Source organism: Mesoplodon bidens (assembly GCF_964165515.1).
Source record: "Mesoplodon bidens genome assembly, chromosome: 11".
Lineage (NCBI taxonomy): Eukaryota > Metazoa > Chordata > Mammalia > Artiodactyla > Ziphiidae > Mesoplodon > Mesoplodon bidens.
The window spans coordinates 61,492,872-61,512,980 of record NC_138167.1 but is presented as its reverse complement, the minus strand read 5'-3'; the positions used below and the strand labels follow the sequence as shown (position 1 = coordinate 61,512,980).

Sequence of the window (20,109 nt, the reverse complement as noted above, 5' to 3'; positions counted from 1 at the left end):
GGTGAGAAGACCGCGTACCGCAAAACAAAAAGTAAACAAACAAACAAACAAACAAATCCATTCTGATTATTTCTAACCTTTAATTAGAGTGTTTATTCCATTATCCTTTACCGTAATTATTGATATGGTTGGGCTGGATTTGCCATTTTGTTTGTTTGTTTGTTTCTCTTTTCTGCATCCCCCCCCTCACATTGCTCCTTTTGTTTAGAACGTTTTTTAGAATTCCATTTCAATTTTCCTGTTGGCATCTTATCTATAATTCTTTGCACTTTTCTTTTAGTGGTTGCCCTAAGGAATCTATTATACAATGAACTCAGGTCAATATCTCCTCTGTCTCTTGTATTATTGTTGTTACACTTCATACAGTTCCATATGTTATAAACCTCACAAGAAAATGTTTTAATTTTCTTATAATTATATTATAATTATAAATTATAAGTTAAATTATAAGTAATAAGTTAAATTATGTTATAATTTTTGCTATAAACTGTTATATGGTTCATAAAACAATTAGGAGGAAAAGGGCAAGTAGAAGAAAATGGTCATTTGCATTTACCCAGATATGACCATTTCTAATACTCTTCCATCTTTTTAGGATTTGCATTTCTATCTGATAGCATTTCCCTCAGCCCAAAGAAGCTCCCTCAGCATTTCCCATGGTGTGGTTCTGTTGGAGAGGAATTCTCTTCGTTATGTTTTATCTTAAAATGTCTTTGTTTTCATTCTTGAATGATGTTTTTTCCAGACACAGAATTGCCAGTTTTTTCATTCGGTAGTTTAAAGAGGTCATTCTGCTGTCTTGTAGCCTCCATAGTTTCTAATAGGTAAGCTGTCCTTCAGATCATTGTTTTTCTGTGCATAATACGTACTTTTGCTCTTGACGCTATCATTTCAGCCTTCAATAGTGTGATGCGTCTTGGCATAGGCTCTTTGTGTTTATCTTGCTTGGTGCTGGTTTAACACTTATATCTGCAAATTTCCATCTTTCATCAGGTTTGGAAAATTTTGGCCATTATTTCTTCAAATACTTTGTGTGTGTGTTTGTGTGTCTTGTTCTCTCTCTCCTATCCTCCTGGTATTGCAATTACACTAACATTTGCACATCTGATATCCTCTAACAGGTCCCTGAAATTCTGTTCCTTTTTTTCCCATGTTTTCTCTGTTCTTCTTCTTGGAAAATTGTTTTCTCCCCTTCCTCTTTCCCTCCCTCCCTCCCTTCCTTTTTCGCTCTCTCTTCCTTCCTACCTCCTTTCTTTATCTTTCTTTCTTTCTTTTCTTTCTTTCTTTTTCTTTCTTCCTTCTCCCCTTTATTCTTCCCTCCCTCCTTCCCCTTCCTTCCTTTCTTTTTTTCTTTCTTTCTTCTTTCATTTATTTACCTATTAATCTATCTCTTGATTTGATTTCACTTACTCTTTTATCTGTCATGTCTTCTTCAAGTCTACTATTTCCATCTGGTCTTTTTTTCACATTGTATTTCTCTGCTGAGATTTACCACTTTTCTCTTGAGGTTTTTATTCATTGAGGTCTGTTTTATTTTAATTCATTGAATTTAGTTATAATATTTACTTTAAAATCTGTTTCTGTCAGTTCTAACATCTGGCTTATAGCATGGATGGATTTCATTGGTTTTCTTGTCCATTTCCTTTTTCCTTGTTCCTTTCAGGTAGCTTTTGGATTGTATCCTGATGTGAATATTAAGTTGGAGAGATTCTGGGTTCTGTTATTTTCCTCTACTAAGTGTTAGTTTCATCAGGCAATTTTCTCATGTGGACGTGAACTGAAAACTCTGTTTCTTCAGGGATAGCACTAGTCTTGCTTCAGATTGTTTGTCTTTAGTTGAGTTGCTTTGGGTCTACATCACGTGTGTCTGCTTCAGAGGGCAGTCAGAGGTATGGACAGAATGAATTTGAAGATCCATTCTCTGGCTCTCTCTGGTGAGTTCTCCCACTCTCCTCAATGTTCATATTTTCATACATTTACTTTTATATTTCTACAGGCCAGAAAAGATGCAGGGTTTTCCACATGTGATCCCCATGCTGGACACACAATGTGTACAATATGTAGTCCCAAGATAAAAGCCACAGGAACAGCAACTTACTTGTATGCCTCTCCATCTCCCCTCCTCCAAGGAGCATGCACTCCTCATAAGAGCCTGTCAGCTTCTGTTCACTCTCAAATACCTTCAAGTGGTTTGGGTGCGTGTGTGTGTGTGTGATATCCAGGTTTTGTGGTTGTTTTTGTGGTGTGTGTGTGTGTGTGTGTGTGAGGTCTGGTAGGGTCTTCATCCATCTCACCCAGAAGTAGAATCCTGTCATGAATTGGTTCACAGAGAACACTTTGAATAGCACTGGTCTAAACCACTGTCTCAATGATGGCTCCATTCAGAATGGAGTTTGTAAGTTTCCCTTCCATAGTTTTCTGCCTGATGTTTATAATTAAGGGCTCAATAAGAGACAATGTCGGGCTTCCCTGGTGGCGCAGTGGTTGAGAGTCCGCCTGCCGATGCAGGGGACATGGGTTCGTGCCCCGGTCTGAGAAGATCCCACATGCCGCGGAGCGGCTGGGCCCATGAGCCATGGCCGCTGAGCCTGCGCGTCCGGAGCCTGTGCTCCACAAGGGGAGAGGCCACAACAGTGAGAGGCCCGCGTACTGCAAAAAAAAAAAAAAAAAAAAAGAGACAATGTCAATGCCAGTGGAAGAATTCCAAGTTTAGGCAGAGAAGGCAGGAGGAGTGTTAATAACATCTGACTATTGTTTGGTACTGTTTGACTCAGCAAAGCTCATTTGATGTTAAGTAGTTCTGGCCTCTGCAGATTGTTCTCAATGAATTTCTCTTCTTTTCTGACCTTCAGCCTCCTGTGATCTTAGCTGCTGAAAAGTGTAAAGCAGAGGAAGTCCTCAGGCAAGAGATATACCTGGGCCTGTGCCTACAGAGGTGGCCTTTTCCCTTCCACTAAAAAAATTGTGCAGGATTCCCTGGTGGTCCAATGGCTAAGACTCCACGCTCCCAATGCAGGGGGGCCGGGTTCGACGCCTGGTCAGGGAACTAGATCCCACAGGCCACAACTAAGGGTTTGAATGCTGCAACTAAGAGTTCGCATGCCGAAACTAAAGATCCCATATGCCGCAACTAAGACCTGGCACAGTCAAATAAATTAATACATAATTTTAAAAATTGTGGTAAAATACACATAATGTAAAATTTGCTATCTTAACCATTTTTAAATGTACTGGTCAGTGATATTAAATGCATTCATAATGTGTAACCAACACCATCATCTATCTCCATAATTCTTTTCACCTTGTGAAACTGAAAACTCTATGTGCATTAAAAAAAAAAAATCCTCATTCTTTCCTCCTCCAGCCCCTGGCCACCACCATTCTGCTTTCTGCTCTATGATTTTGACTAATCATGCAGTATTTGTCTTTCTTGCAAATGGCTTACTTCACTTGGCTTAATGTCCTCTAGCTAAGCTAAATATATGACAGACACTGAGCTATCAGTGACATAGACTATCCCACTGAATCTTCCCAACTGCTCAATTAAGTATGTATTATTACTATTCCATTTTACAAATGAAAAAAAAATAGGCTTAAAAAGGTGGTTACTTGTCCAAAGTCAGGTGCTAAGAGATGAAAGCAGAATTCACATCACCCAAGTTTGTCTGATTCCAGAGCTCATGTTCTTTACCAGAGGTTGGCAAACCTTTCCTGTGAAAAGCCAAATAGTTAATATTTTAGACTTTGTAGGCCTACAGTCTCTGTCACGACTACTCAACTCTGCCACTGTAGCATCAGAGAGGCCATAGGCAATATGTAAACGAATGAGTGTGACAGTTTCCAATAAAATTTATGAAAATAGATAGTGGGAAAGATTTGGATTGCAGGCTGTGGTTTGCTGATCCCTGCTCTTAACAAGTACACTACTCTGTTATTTTTTCCTTTGATCACCAAAGTTTTCAGTTCCACAAACATTTATAGCATTGCTTCTAAGCGCAAGGCATTGAACTTGGTCCTGAACAGGATGAGGAAGATAAAGTCCTTGCCTTGAGGAATCTCAGATTTGAAAGACAGTACATAAACACGTCTATAGTAGAAGGCTGACTCTGCAAAGTTAGTGCCAAAGAGAGTTGTGGGCTGACTCCGGCATCTAACAAACATGATGTTTCAGTGGAGGGGCTGATATATGGCATAAGCTTTCTAGTGAGAGAATCATAGGCAGAGATGGTAAGGAGAAGGTTTCAGAGTAGCCAGCACAAGCAAGAATGTTTCTCTCCCCCGTCGCTCATCTTTTGTTCTCTTTACCGGCATTCACTTTCATTGCCCAAACCATATGCACTTTGGTCCAAATCTTTTTGCCTTGCGCCTCACCTACTTTCTCCCTTGCTTTTCTTTTTCCCCCATTTCTTTTTCCTTTCTTTTTTATTTACTTATTTTCACTTCTTGATTATTGAATCATTGCTGATGCAACTCTTCTGCAGTGGGCTGGATATAAGAACATATCACAAATTTCGTCTGAAGTTTAATTCACGTACTTCTACGTGGTGGCACGTTCATCCTAAGGCATGATTATATAACATTTAAAAAATGCCATTTAGCCCAAGTGAAATATTAACTTAGTTCTGACAATTCAGCCAAGGTTGAAATCTTCTAGTCAATTCCAGGCAGTCAATAACACCCCACTGTTTGACCAATTTAATATCCTTTTGTTTCTTATACTCACCCATACTTCTAGTCTGTCCTGTTAATGTCTCTATTTCTCTTTTAATCTTCTTTATAAATTTTTTCTTCCTCTCTTGCGTCCTTCCTCTTTCCTGTACTTTTTGAATTGTTGACCTTCTTCAGGAGTTACGTGATTTCCTTTCTCCTTTCTGAAAATATATTTTAAAAATATCTTGTTCATTAACTTAACTGACATTTACTGAGCAATTACCACATAGCCGGCCCTTTTCTAGATACTGGAGATACAAAAGTTAAAAAAAAAAAAGGACAAAAATCTTTGTCCTCATGGAGCTTAAACTTTCTGGCAGTACACAAAATAAAGTAACAATAAATAAATAGGTAAGTAAAGGATATGATATAGAAACTGTTAAGGGCTGTGGAGAAAAAGTCCTGAGGATCAGGAATTTGGGTGGTGTGTTACAGTTTTAAAGACTGATAAGGGAAACCCATTAAGAGGTCTTTTGAGCAGATGAAGGAAGTAAACCACACAAGTATCTGCTGGGGGAGCATTGAAGGTGTTCCATTCAAAAAGGAACAGCATGTGCAAAATCCTGAGGCAGGAGGGTACATCCCCAGGTGGAGTACAAGGAGGGCAGGGTGGCTGAAGCTCAATGGATGAGGAAGAGGCTAGTAGATGTGATCAGAGTTGGGGGAGGATGAAGGACGTGCCCTATTTAGGGACTCTTCCATTGGAAGAACTTTGGTTCTTGTTCTGAGTGAAATGGAAATCCTTTAGAGGGTTTTGAGCAAAGTGAAATGTTGACTTATAATATATATATATATATTTTTTTTTTTTTTTGTGGTACACGGGCCTCTCACTGTTGTGGCCTCTCCCGTTGCGGAGCACAGGCTCTGGACGTGCAGGCTCAGCGGCCATGGCTCACAGGCCTAGCCTCTCCGCGGCATGTGGGATCTTCCTGGACCGGGGCACGAACCCGTGTCCCCTGCATCGGCAGGCGGACTCTCAACCACTGTGCCACCAGGGAAGCCCGCGGGGGCTACTCTTCATTTCAGTGCGCGGGCTTCTCACTGTCATGGCTTCTCTTGTTGTGGGGCACGGGCTCTACGTGTGCAGGCTTCAGTAGTTGTGGCACGTGGGCTCAGTAGTTGTGGCGCACAGGCTTAGTTGCTCCGCAGCATGTGGCATCTTCCTGGGCCAGGGCTCGAACCCTTGTCCCTTGCATTGGCAGGCGGTTTCTTAACCACGGTGCCACCAGGGAAGTCCAAGGGGTAAGGTCTTGATTGGTGACAGTACGTTTTACTATTCCCTGTTCTTCAGGGAAAAATTGGGAGATTTTGCCCTGCTAGTTTAAGGACTGTTAAACATTTTGAATGGTCTTGAGCACTGCTAGGTGATCTAATGCGCATAGTAGGTACATAGAAATACTTGTGGAATGAATGAATATGTAGTCAGTTAAATGGGTATGGCTGAATTACAATATCAGGTGACTTGCTTGTTCATGTTTCAGCTCTCCTGCATACTCTAGTGTTGTTTACTGGGTCTTTAAATTTTATTTGGCAAAGAGCATCAAAAGCGCTACGTTATAAACACACACCTACTCTTCAAGTAAAAATGTAGAGGGTTCTATTTACATATTTTAAGCGGTTCCATAGCAATTTGTGTAGTCCTCTATCATAGCAGTGATCAACTGTATTCAATTATGTTTGCCTGTCTCTCTCTAAATAGTCTTTGAGTTTCTTCAGGGTTGGGATCGTCCCTTATTGATATTTACACAGGCGTCCCTCTGTATCCATGAGTTCCACATCCGTGGATACAGAGGGCCAACTATGGGACTTGAGCATCCACGGATTTTGGTGTCCATGGGAGATCCTGGACCAATCCCACACAGATACCGAGGGACCACCGTTTGCCCAGCACCTAGCATGGGGCTTGGCAACAATGCCTGTTGAAAGGACATATACATGATATGATAAAGCGTGGTGGAAAGAAAACATGTGAGTTACCAACACCCCAGAGAAGCCTTGTCTGATTCCTATAAAATATACTCATTTCCCTTAGAAAAACACAATTCTTACCCTACCTATGTAGAATCTAGCTCCTTGACATCTAATTGTATGTAAAGCCCTCGATGAGCTGGAACAACGTATTCTCATCCCAAGCAGGCCTGGTAAATGAACTGTTATCGTCAGTAAATGATCAGTACGAATTGGGAAGTGAGCTTCCAGGGTCTGAGACTTGCAAGCTGAAGATAGACTGCTCCAGCTCCGAGTGGGTCGGTGTGGGCACCGATCAACCCACCCAACCGCAGGATCCAGGTCTTCAGCCTTTTCCGCCGGGGGGGCCTCTGCAGGACCCTTCCTCATAACCCTCCCGTGGAGACCCCCTCTGCCCGCACCTCCCCCCTCAGGGCGCCCCTGTCCCGGTGCCCCATCCGGACTTCTCCTCTGGGCTCCTCCACCCTCCTGACTTCCCCGCCCCCTCAAACACAACTTCCGCCCGCGCCCCCTCCCCACAGGCCGAACTTCCGGCTGGCGCCCCCTCCCTACAGGCGGGACTTCCGCCCGCGCCCCCTCCCCTCGCCGAGCCGTCGCGTCCTCCAGCCTGAGGCGATCCGGCGCGCGTGCTCTCGCGCTCTCCCAGCACGGCCGCGGGCTGCAGCGGCGCAGAGGCGGCGGCGGCGGCGTCCGGAGGCTGCGGAGCGCGCTCCTCCCCCTTCTGCCTTCCCTCCTGCTCCTCCTCCTGCTGCTCCTCGTCGTCGCCCGCTCGGCCCGAGCTGCGAGCGGCAAGATGGCGGCGCCCAGGCTGCCGCCCGGCAGGCTGTCCGGCGTCATGGTGCCCGCGCCCATCCAGGACCTGGAGGCTCTCCGCGCGCTGACGGCGCTCTTCAAAGAGCAGCGGAATCGGTAACGACCCGGGCGGCGCAAGCGTCGGGGGCGGCCCGGTGGGGCTGCGGGAGCAGTGCGGGGGCGCGGCAGTTGGGGAGAGGGCCGCCCCCTCCTCCCGGGACGGCCGCGGAGTGGCGGCCTCCGCGAGGCGCCCGAGGGGCCCCGGGCCGCCGATGCCAGGCCCGCGTCCTCCCGCGCCCGGTCCCCGAGGTGCCCCGGGGGGCTGACACTAGCTCCCCGCCCGTCAGTACAGGTGTGAAGCCGGGTGCAGGAAGGGGGACCGAACCAAGTGAGCCCTTGGCCGCCTGCTGCCTGTTTGGTTAGTTGAGTCGCGTTGATGGCGCTCCTGTAACGGGAACAGACCGACAGGCCGCCGGCGTCAGCATACGTGCTGGTGGGGGAGAGACACGTTACAGATGTGCAAGGTGGGAGGTGGCGTCACTCCATTCGGCCTGTCAGCTCAGGCTTTGTATCCCCAGTGGTGGCCTCGCTTTGTGGAGAGGCCACTTCAATCCTTACTCTGCCATTGAAGGGCCAGATGGCCATTGTCAAAGGTGCCCAGGAGTCTGACATACCTGGATTTGGTTCCTGGCAGTACAAGCTGTGCGTGCGTTATTGTGCAATTTTTCCAAGCCTTAAGATTTCTTGCCTAAAAATGGGAATATAATACATAACTTCATTTCTGAATTGTACAGAGGAATAACTGAAACAAAGGATGTGAAAATATAAAGTATGTGATGCTCTCAGTGCCTGTTTGGTTTTGTTCTAGTCTTTTCTGGGCCTCAGTTTCCACGTGTGTTTAATAGGAATAATGTTGGACAGTACCTTTCTGGGGACGTTGTTTGTCAGGATTAAATGAGATAATGCATATTAAATCCTTAGCACATACCTGACACATAGTACTAAGTAAATGCTAGCTGATATTATCCTTTAACACATTTATGGATGGTCCCCCATGTGCCAGGTTTTGTGCTAGGTGATGAAGTTGAAAAATAAAAAGTCTTCTTTTGGAAAGTCCTGTTCTGGGGAACCAGCAGATAGCAAAGAGTAGAGGGAGCGTAGAAGTCCTAGAGGTCCTTTTGATCTGAGCACTTCTACTGCCTTAAATCACAATAAGAAGTATTGAACAATTGAAAGAGTGCTAAGAGCCCAGGGCACTGCTCCTTATGGATTTTGGGGAGATATGTTAATTGATATGACACTCCGGGAGATGTTGAATGAGTTACTGCTTGGGCATATCTATACCATGACGGATCCTCCTTTTAGTCAGTAGTCAGTCATCTACCTTTATAAGCACCTACTCTGAAACAGGTTCTTTTCTAGAGGCTGAAGGTGCAGAGATGAATGTGATACCCTCCCTTTTTTCAAGCATGTTGGAGTAATTGCTGTGTAAACAAATTGTAATGGGGGGTCTAGACAAGAAGAGGTAGTGGCACAGGGGGAACTGCGGACCTCATGGATAGATTGGTGGGCCAGGAAATGTTTTAGATTACTCTGGCTTCATGGCTTACAGATGAGAGGGCTAATTAGAAAGAACAGTATGTGCAAAGGGACTGTGTGCTGATTTTGCACAGTTTCTGAGTGGTTTAAATGAGATAACATAGGTAAGGTGTATGGTACAGAGGAGATGGTCAGACATCGGGACACTCTTTATGACCTGGAGGATAAAATCCGAGACCCCGAGCCAGTTTACAAGACCTTTCTTGACTCTGTCCCTTGTGAGGGGAAGCATTGAAGGTTCTTTCAAGGGCATGGCATGGCATGGCAAGATCTGTATATTAGAAAGATCTCTGACTGCTACTGTTGGGGATACATTAGGGTGAGGGTAGAGGCAGGGGACTTTTAAGAAGTTGATGCAGAAGCCCAAGTGAAAGAGAAAAGTGCCTGAATTTAGGATATTATCTATGGGGGTGGGTAGGATAAATATTGAAAAATATTTACAAGATTGAATAGACAAGACTCAGGGACCAGTTAGATTGTTGGGGAAGAATGAGGAAGTGAAGATGTGTCCCATATTTGATTTGAGTTTTTCCTGGGGCTGGCAGGAAGTTTGTCCTAATTCCAGGCGGAGTTTGAAGACCAGGAAAGGTGAACTGATGTGCAGGTCTTGGGATAGGGAGGCATATAGTTGTGTGGTGGGGCAGAGAGCCTTTGATGAGAGTTTGTGAGATCCGGCTTCTGGTCCTGATTCTGCCACTACTTCTTTGTGTGTCTTTGGGCAAATCACCCTCACAGAAACTCATGGGGTTTCCAGAGTCCAGCTGCTCTGAGAGGATCCATCCAATGTCAATGGACCCAGAAGGAGGATGGACCAAGGTGTTACGAGTTGGATGGGATGTAAAGTGAAGCAAAATGAGACCTCAGAGTAGCAAATAGAAAAACACCAGACAAAGCAAAAACATACTGAGGAAAGTAAGAAAGTAATTGATGGAACAAAAGAATTCCTCTCCCCTTGAGTGTGGGCTGAACTTAGTGACTTATTTGTAAATGATAGACATGGGGGAAATGACAGTGTGTGACTTCTGAGACATAAAAGGCCGTGCAGCTTCCCCTTTGCTTTCTCTCTTGGATCACTCACTCTGACAAAGCCAGCTGCCATGTTGTGAGGACACTCAAGCGTCCAAGTAGAGAGATCTGTGTGGTGAGGAACTGAGGCCTCCTGCCGGCAGCCATGTGATGACCATCCAGGAAGTGGATCCTCTCAGTCCCAGTCAAGCCCACAGCCATGTGTGCAAGCTCATGAGAGACTCTGACCTGTGTGAGACCATAAATGTGATTGTTTTAAACTGCTCAGTTTGGGGGTAATTTGTTATATATATTGGTATATAGATCATCAGTATACCAATCTAAAATTTTCGTCCTCTGGATTAAACCCATATTCTATAACGCGCTCCTTGAATAGTGTCTTAACCACTAAAATCTGTAAAAAAAAAAAAAAAAAAAAGTTGCTTATGGTCATAAAACATCAGTACTAAGAGGCTATTCAGTTATTTCTTCTTTGTAGAAGACAGTTCTTTTTATTAATTGTTTTAAATTTGTTTTATACCTTTTTAATGTATGCATCTGCATTTTTAACATTTAACAAGTGATTTTTCTTGGCTGTGCTCCGAGTCTTTACAAGTCATGCTAGGTTCTTTCTGGAACAGAGTAAGATGTAAATACATTAAGAATTCTGTTTTCAGCCTTTTCCTGGAGGTTTTATTTTCCAGCCCTTTAGTTACACTTATGATGTATTTCTTCATCATTTATCTTTATGATGTATGCAGACCCCTCTATTAAAGTGTAGAGTCAAGTCAGATTGGTTGTCATACTCTATACCTCCACTGTCTGTGCAGCCACTTGTGACATGTGGCTATTTAAATTAATTAGCAATAAGTAAAATTAATAATTCCATTCCTTGTGCCAGCCACATTTGAAGTACTCGGTAGGCAGTCACGGGTGGCTGGTGGTTACTTTATTGGACTGTGCAGATACAGAATTTTTCCATCACCACAGTAAGTTCTGTTGAGTAATGCTACTCTGTTTTTTTCTGTAGGGAAGATTATGTTCTGGTTCTTGAGTATTCGTGAAACAATGTAACATTTGGATACTGCTTTCTGTAAATTATTCTCATGCTTAAACTGATACCTCATTGCTCTTCCATCCCATAAGCTTCTTGAATAAAGTGAATGTATCACATTCCCTGTATCCCTAGCATCTAGCATACAGTCTGATAATTATAGGTGCTTAACAAATTGCTGCTATTTGTATAAGTGATTACTCATGGTGCGTGCATAGTCTTTTTTCTTCCATGTTCATGTAGATAATAATTTTTTTTTTTTTTTTTTTTTTTTGCGGTACGCGGGCCTCTCACTGTTGTGGCCTCTCCCGTTGCGGAGCACAGGCTCCGGACGCGCAGGCTCAGCGGCCATGGCTCACGGGCCCAGCCGCTCCGCGGCATGTGGGATCCTCCCGGCCCGGGGCACGAACACGTGTCCCCTGCATCGGCAGGCGGACTCTCAACCACTGCGCCACCAGGGAAGCCCGATAATAATTTTTTTAAGCTTCTCTCAGTGTGGCTAATTTTTTCTTGTTAACCTATGTTTAGTCAAAATTATTTTTCTGATTACTTCCTTCGTGGCTTTGTATATCCTATATAATAGTGCAGATACTTCCCTCCATACTTTGGGACCCTTTTACCTTATAAACTATTTTCCCTTTTTTAAAGAAAGAACGTATTATATTCTAACATATTTACTATGTAATTATTTTTTTTTTTTTTTTTTTTTTTTTTTTTTTTTTTGTGGTACGTGGGCCTCGCACTGTTGTGGCCTCTCCCGTTGCGGAGCACAGGCTCCGGACGCACAGGCTCAGTGGCCATGGCTCACGGGCCTAGCCGCTCCACGGCATGTGGGATCTTCCCAGGCCGGGGCACGAACCCGTGTCCCCTGCATCGGCAGGCGGACTCTCAACCACTGCGCCACCAGGGAAGCCCCTACTATGTAATTATTAATAGTGGTTTCTTATTTGTTCTCTGTCTCCTTCCAGAATGAAGGCCTATGAGGACAGAGGTGGTTGGCTTTTTTGTAATTATCCTGTTTGGATAATGCTTCTTGAATTGGGTGTCTTTGAACAGTTTAGGAAATTGTCAGCCAGTGTTTCTTCAAATACTGCCTCTCTCCTGTTCTTTCCTTTCCTTCAAGGACTGTAATTACACATATGTTAAACCTTTCACTATATTTTATATCTCTCAAAGCCTCCTTTATGTATTTCCCATTCTCTCTGAGCTTTGGTTTGAAATTTTTCTGCTAATCTACCTTCTAGTTCTCTATTCCTCTTTTCTGCTATGTCTAATCTGCTATCATCTATTGTGTTCTTAGTTTCAGGTATTGTATTTTTGAGTTATTGTATTGCAGAATTTGTGTTTGATTTTTTAAAATGGATTACTCTGTTGTAATTCATTTTGTCATTTACCTTCTTAAGCATATTAATTTTAGTTTTTTTTTAAGAGAATGTGCCTGATAACTATCTATTCTCATTTTCTGTCTTCTTGTGTTTAGTCATTTGGTCCTATCTTTTATTGAATGCTGAATGTTGTGTAAGGAGTGTTAAGCCCATTTCCAAAATATTTGCAAACTCTAAACCAAAGTCAATCTAAAAATTATTTATTTGGGCTTCCCTGGTGGCGCAGTGGTTGAGAGTCCGCCTGCCGATGCAGGGGACACAGGTTCGTGCCCCGGTCCGGGAAGATCCCACATGCCGCGGAGCAGCTGGGCCCATGAGCCATGGCTGCTGAGCCTGCGCGTCCAGAGCCTGTGCTCCGCAACGGGAGAGGCCACAACAGTGAGAGGCCCACGTACCACAAAACAAAACAAAACAAAACAAAATAAAAATTATTTATTTCAACAAATGGTGGTGGTAGAACAACTTGATATCTAATTGGAATAAAATGAACTTTGACCCATACCTTGGACCATTCACAAAAAATATTTCAACATGGATTGTAGACCTAAACATAAAAGCTAAAACTATAAAATGTTTAGAAGATGGGAGAATATCTTTGTGATCTTGTGTGTAGGCAGACATTTCTTATCCAGCACACATATAACATTAACCTTGCAAGCAAAAATTGATTATCAAGCTAGACTTTATCAAAATTAAAAAAACTTCTGCTCATCAAAAGACACCATTAAGAAGATGAAAAAGGCAAGCCATAGACTGAAAATATTTGCAATACATATATCTGACAAAGAACTTGCTTTGGGGTATATAAAAGTGCTCCTGCAACTCAATAATAAAAAGACAATCCAATTAAAAAATTGGTCATAAAAATCTGTGCTTTACAAAGGAAGATTATATAAATGGCCAGCAAACACATGATAAAGTACTCAACATCATTAATCATCAAGAAAATGCATATTAAAACAATGAGACACCACTCTACGCTCTTTAGGATGGCTGTTACCAAAAAATGGAAAGTAAGTGTTGGTGAGGATGTGGAGAATTTGGAACCCTTGTACATTGCTGGTGGGAATGTGAAATGGTTCAGCTACTATGGAAAACGGTTTGGTGGCACCTCAAAAAGCTAAACACAGAGTATGACCCAGCAGTTCCACTCTTAGGTATGTACTTACCCAAGAGAGTTGAAAGCAGGGACTCAAACAGATACTTGTATGCCAGTGTTCATTGAGGTATTATTCACAATAGCCAAGAGATGGAAACAACCTAAGTGTCCATCAGCAGATGAATGGATAAACAAAATGTGGTATATACCTACAGTGGAAATTATTTAGCCATAAAAAGGAATAAAGAACTGATACGTGCTATAATGTGGGTGAACCTTGAAAACATGCTAAGTGAAAGAAGCCAGGCATAAAAGGACAAATTTTGTAAGATTCCACCTCTATGAAGTACTTAGAATTGGCAAATTCATAGAGACAGAAAGGAGATTAGAGATTACCAGGGGTTGGTGGGGGGAGTTATTGTTTAATGGTTACAGAGTTTGTTTGGGGTCTTAGAAAAGTTTTTGAATTAGTGGTGATGGTTGTACAACATTACTAATATAATTAAAGCCACTGAATTCTACACTTAAAGATGGTCAAAATGGCAAATTTTATGTTACATATTTTACCACAATTAAAAAAGTTAATAATGTAATTATGTAGTTTAAATGAGTGAATTGTATGCTTTGTTAATTATATCTCAATAAAGCTGTTATAAACAAGTAAAACCATAATGAGATACCTCTGCATACTCATTAGAATTGCTAGGATTAGAATGACTGACAGCACCAAATTTTGGCAAGGATGTGGAGCAACTGGAACTCTCGTACATTGCTGGTGGGAGTGTAAATGGTGCAACCGCTTTGGGAAACATTTTGGCAGTTTTTTATAAAGTTAAACATACACTTGCCTATGACCCTAGGTATTTACTCTAGAACATACGTTCACAAAAGCCTTGTAAAAGAATGTTTATAGCAGCTTTATTGGTAATAGCCAAATACTGGAACCAACTCGAATGTCCGTCAATGGGAGAATGGCTAAAACTGCCCGGTAATTGAAATGAATGAACCACCAGTGTACACAACAACATGGACGAATCTCAAAACATACTGAATGCAAGAAGCTAGACAAACAGTACATACTGTATGATTCTATGAAGTTCTACAATTGGCAAAGCTAATCTTGTCTGTATCGCTAATTGGCAATACAGACATGAACAGTGGTTGTCAAAGGAGGTTGGGGGTTGACTGGGAAGGAGCATGAGGGAATTTTCTGGAGTAGAGGAAATGTGCTCTATCTAGATGGGTATTGGTTGCCTGGATTTGACACAACTCGTTAAACACTAATGATCTGTGTAATTCACTGTATGTAAGTTATATCTCAGTTTTCTGTGTGTAAAATTATTGTCCTTCTCCTTGCCACCCCCAGAAGAACTTACTCGAGCTAAATCTCAGACTTTGTGGTAAAACAATGTTTGTGAATTGTAAAATTTGCCCTAAGAAAAGAAAGATTTATCTAATGTTCTTCATACAGTTAGAGTGAGTCGGGCTTTGTTTTACATTTTCATCTATGCCAGACAGTGCTCTCTGTTTCCAGAGCCTGAGATGAGCTGAAGTGACTGATGTGTGAATGCATGAAATGCTTGAAACCAAATGTAGAAAGAAATGGAAGTAGTCCTGGAAGGATAAGGGAAGTAATGTGGCACTGGAAATTTCGGCTCATTGTCCACTGAAAATTGCAGCGTGAGGGTGCTTTTGGAACCTTGCATTGCAGGGGTAGCCGTAGTGTGATTTCATCCTACTGCTGTGGAACCTGAGATCTCCTTCCTCTGGGGTAGGAGTGGAATTTGCTCGGCTTTTTGTGACCTGTGAATAATGCAGGGGCTGTTTTGCAGAGTGACTGAAATTGTTTTGTTTTTTAAACAATTGAGTTCGGGGAGCTTCTTCCTCTCCCTGTTGAAATGTGTCAGTATGAAATACTGATATCTTTTTGGAATCGGTGGGTTTCAGGGGAAAAAGGCTTTTGTAAGGCATAGGTCTAGTTTCAAATCTAAGTACTGCAACATACTAGCTGCATGAACTGCAAATATTTTTAACTTCTCTGAGCCTCAGTTCTACCCTGGTAGAACGGGTATTATAATAATGCCTACCTTGTAGGGTTGATGTGGGTATTAGGGGGTGCTGGATGTCGAGTCTGAAATGGTGCTTGGCACATAGTTGATGCCAGCAAACACCACTATTATTATTGCAGGCTCAAGTCAGAATCAGGAGTGAAAAGAAATGAAAAGTGTGGTAATTCTTGAAATTTTTTTTCATATTTTAAAATAGTGCTTGTAAAATTTTTAATTTCATCTCAATTCCATGATCAAGTTCTTGTTTTAATAGGCTTTGGAACTGCCTCTGGAACTTTAGAATAAGGAATAGATTTAATAACTCAAGTCAGTGGAAGAAAATTGGTTTTTCAGATCCAAAAGATGTAGGCAGTAATTTCTTACAAAATCTTAATCCCTTGGTAGAAAGGTATTTTAGTGATATTAAATAATTTAAAAAAGTTATAGAATTCCCAATAAAAAAGTGAGTACTTGCCAGTAACTTACATTATGACATGAGCAGAGGAATTTAGATGATTTTGCATGGAGTGACTGTGCTTTAGGAGCTGACATTTTAGAAAACCATACTTGTGTACTCTAAGGAAAAAGGAAATTGAAGCTTTCCGTTAACTTTCACTCTAGTGTTTTTGTTGGTTTGTTTGCTTATTTTTAAACTCTTGTCAAGTCAAAACCCACAAATATATAATAATGTTAATGCCTTTACGGAGGATGATATAACAGATAATCTAACAAGTACCCATGTATTTCACTTGCAAAATCAACAAATGTTAAAATTTTGTTCTCTCAAAATCCAAAACATTACTGATATTGTTAATGTCCTCGGTATTAGAACAAATAACCCCACAGGTTAGCAGCTTGAAGCCACAGACATTTATTGCTTCACACAGTTTATTAGGGTCCGGAATCTGGGAGCTGCTTAGCTGGGTGGTTCTGGCTTGGGGTCTTGCGCGAGGCTGCAGTCAAGCCGTGGGCCAGGTCTGTGGTCTCCCGAAGGCCTCACTGGGGTGGGAGGTCGGGATTCCACGCTCACACGAGTGGCTCTGGGCAGAAAGCTCCAGTTCCTAACCACATGGACCCCTCCCCAGGGCTGCTCGTGCCTCGGCAGCCGGCTTGTTGGAAAGCGAGTGATCCAAGAGAGCCCGCTCAAGATGGGAGCTGGGGTGCCTTTATCATCTTGGAAAGGACATGCCCTTACCACTGCGTGTTCTAAGGGTCACACAGAAGGGCGTGAATGCCCGGAGGTGAGAGTGGTGGGTAGGGCTCTTTGTTTCACTTTCCAGTCTCATTCCTCCCTCCCTTGTACGTGTTATACTGTATGTTTTATGCTGTACACGCTGCAGTTTGCATCTTTAATTTTTGCTCTGTTTTCGAGTGCTACCAGTTTTGTTTTTTTTTTTTTTTTGCAGTACGCGGGCCTCTCACCGCTGTGGCCTGTCCCGTCGCCGAGCACAGGCTCCGGTCGCGCAGGCCCAGCGGCCATGGCCCACGGGCCCAGCCGCTCTGCGGCACGCGGGATCCTCCCGGACCGGGCACGAACCCGCGTCCCCTACATCGGCAGGCGGACCCCCAACCACTGCGCCACCAGGGAAGCCCGCTTCTAGTTTTTATACATAGAGAGCTAGATCATTAACTTCAATTGCTGTAGAGTGTTCCTCCATAAGCTTGCATCATAATTTACCTACCTTTTTTCTTACTGATGGGTATTGGATTTGTCCTGAAGTTTTGGTAATTCAAACAGTACTGCAGAGACCATCTTTATACATGTCTCCTTGTATACCTGAGCCTTTGGATTTTTTTTTCCCCCAAAGCAGAATTTGAGGTAGGGACTTGGGTGAAGTAATTTAATCATAGGTGACCCCCAGCAGTCAGGAGTATGGCACAGGGGAAGCTAGGTGTGGAAGGGGGAACAACCAGTGCAGGGATGCCGTACTGAGTGGTAACTGTTGCAGGCAGCTGCAGCTCAACCCCGCTGGGAATCCCTGAGGGGTGCACCTCCAAATGATCTGTGCACAGGGCTGGCTGGTTTATCTATTAACCTGTTGCCCACTGGTTGAGAATTGCCCCTGGGCTTGTTATCTGGATGGACCAAGGCTGTGCGGTGAGGGACACCGTGAAGATTCGTTGCGGTGTGCTCTTCTTCTGAGACCTCCTCTTGCCTGACGCTGTTCACTCAGTCACGGGCTCTTGGAGGCTGTAGCTGTTTGGAATCTAAAAGCAAAGACCTGGACAGGAGTGTTAGTGCAGTAAGTTCAGTCCCCACTGCTGAAGACTGTCCTGAGGCCGTAAGTGGATAATCATCTCCCTGCTCCTGCTTGCAGTCTAGACTTCCCTGACTTTCCCCCGGCACTGTAGCTGGGCTGTGATGCCCAGGGGGCTGAGCCCTTGGTTGCCTCTCTCCTGTCAGTCTGTGGTTGCTGCAGCTGCCTGTTTGTGGCTATCCCTGGACATGGAAGTACCAAGAGACAGCCATTGAGCCCCTGAGTTCCAGATTACTCCTGCTGGTGCCCAGCTTGTAGTAGCAACTCTTCTTGATAATCAGGGTGGGTTTCTCCTGCCAGTGTAGTTGCTCTTCTTTGCCTGCTGGTTCACCAGCTTGAGAATCTCTAAGTGATCATTCTGTGGATCTAGTTTAAGATACACTAGATCCCTTTCTGTGTTCCCTGATGGAGACGTTCTTTGTCTTGGCCCTAGGGCTTAGTCCAGCACAGTCTAGCGTTGTGGGGTTGGGAAGCACAAATTCTGCAGGTTTGTCATTGGGAGTGGTGAGGAAAGGGGCCACTTTTTCTTAGGGTTAGATTTTCTCTTTGAACTTTTAGTTTGCTGGCTCACCGTGAGAAATTTGTTGCATTTTCTCCCTTTCTGGGCTCACTCCTCCTTGTATAATGATGTTGCGTTTGCTTCCACCTATTTCCCCAGTGACCCTAGCCTAAGATCAGGTTTTCCTGCTATTGGTGATTTGTGTCGTAGTGATATTAGGATATTGTGTATCTGGTCACTAAGCTAGCCAGCATCTTGGACCGGGTTCCCTCTCTGGAAGCTGTCTTGGCTTTGTCCTGACGTTGGAGGCGCACAGCTTTGCAGGTAACCCATACATAGGGCTGCACTGAGTCCAGCTCTTTTTCTCTCTCTTCAGATGCAGGGGAGTCCTGTCCTAACACTGACTTTTACGTAGTGACTCTGATCACCACAGGTGTAGGCGGCTTTTGGTTCTCGTCATCCTGCCAGAGTTGAATTGCAGATGACCTTAGGCCATTCTGGACATGTTCCACTCTGGTTTTAGACCTGATTATAGCCAAGTGTTTCCAGTCAGTTTCTGGTGTGTGGAGATATTCACCTTGTTTCAAAGTTGGGCTCTATATTTATAATTTTTAGAAATAAACATATGATTACTGTGTCTGGAATGGAGGGGAGATGTTTAAAGTGTGAACTCCTTTCTCACTGCACTTTCATTTCATAATGCAATAGACTTTTGTATGTGTTTCCCCTGACTTGGTTGTGACTTTGCTGTGGGCAGGAAAGTCTTTATGGTATCTTCTAACATAGTGCCCGGTCCATTGTGAGTGCTTAATATATGTTGAACTGAATAAACAATGAAGAGCCAATGGCTGTAATGAAGAAAGTCACTTCTTAGCACTGACAGCCAGTCAATAATGACTGCTCTGATTGCTCAAAAGTTATTAATTCGATTTACCGTGTTAGTTATTTACTTATTTAATTACCTCACATATGCTGTGTACCATGCTCTGTGTTTAGTGATGCAACTCTAGTTGGTACAGTGTAAGTATTTCTAGCTCACTTCAAACCACTAAAGGGGGAATAGCTCAAATGCTGTAATATTAAACTTGTAACTTCTTTCCTTTCCTCATACACACACTCCTAGTTTTCCCTCAGGTTTTAATGACCATTTCAACCCCTCCTGAAAGCCTTTTTGACCTATGTGCTTCTGTCCTATGTTCCCCTTACCTCTTTCAAAGAACTTCACTAGAGTATTATGATCACTTGTCACCTACCAGTCCCACTAGAATGAGAACAATCTGAGGGCAGGATTCTTCTTACTTACCTCTGTATTTTCAGTACCTACTAGCACATAATGAGCACTTGGTTGTATTTTTATTATTTCCTTAGATTATTTAATTTTCTGGGGTCATTAGATATAAAGTGAGAGCACAGAGGAAAGACTCTAGTAAGAGGTATAAAAAATGATCAAATAATGACAGATGATGATTTCAAGAGGTAGAAAATGTTTTGGTGTTCCTCGTTGCTTGCGTCAGTATGTTGACTAACTTTCATAAGGAAGGGGATATTGAGCACTTCAGAGGTCAGCCTAGTGCAGAACTCAAAATTAACCTACCATCTGCATGTACACACATTCACATAGCTTTCCCGCAAACATTACTGAGCCTCTGACCAACAGGAGTCTTTGGCTGCACCAAAAAGAAAAACAAAAAA

At 43.1% G+C, this 20,109-nt stretch overlaps 1 protein-coding gene across 1 annotated transcript in view; it reads left to right on the top strand.

Moving 5' to 3' along the window:
- The first annotated feature begins 7,255 nt into the window (after nt 1-7,255).
- Nucleotides 7,256-20,109, top strand: part of ATXN10 (ataxin 10) — a 161,330-nt gene continuing 148,476 nt past the window's right edge. Inside the window, exon 1 of the mRNA XM_081249283.1 lies at nt 7,256-7,587. Coding sequence (XP_081105409.1) covers nt 7,472-7,587 — 116 coding nt within the window. The 5' untranslated portion in view covers nt 7,256-7,471. The remainder of the gene's footprint in view (nt 7,588-20,109) is intronic.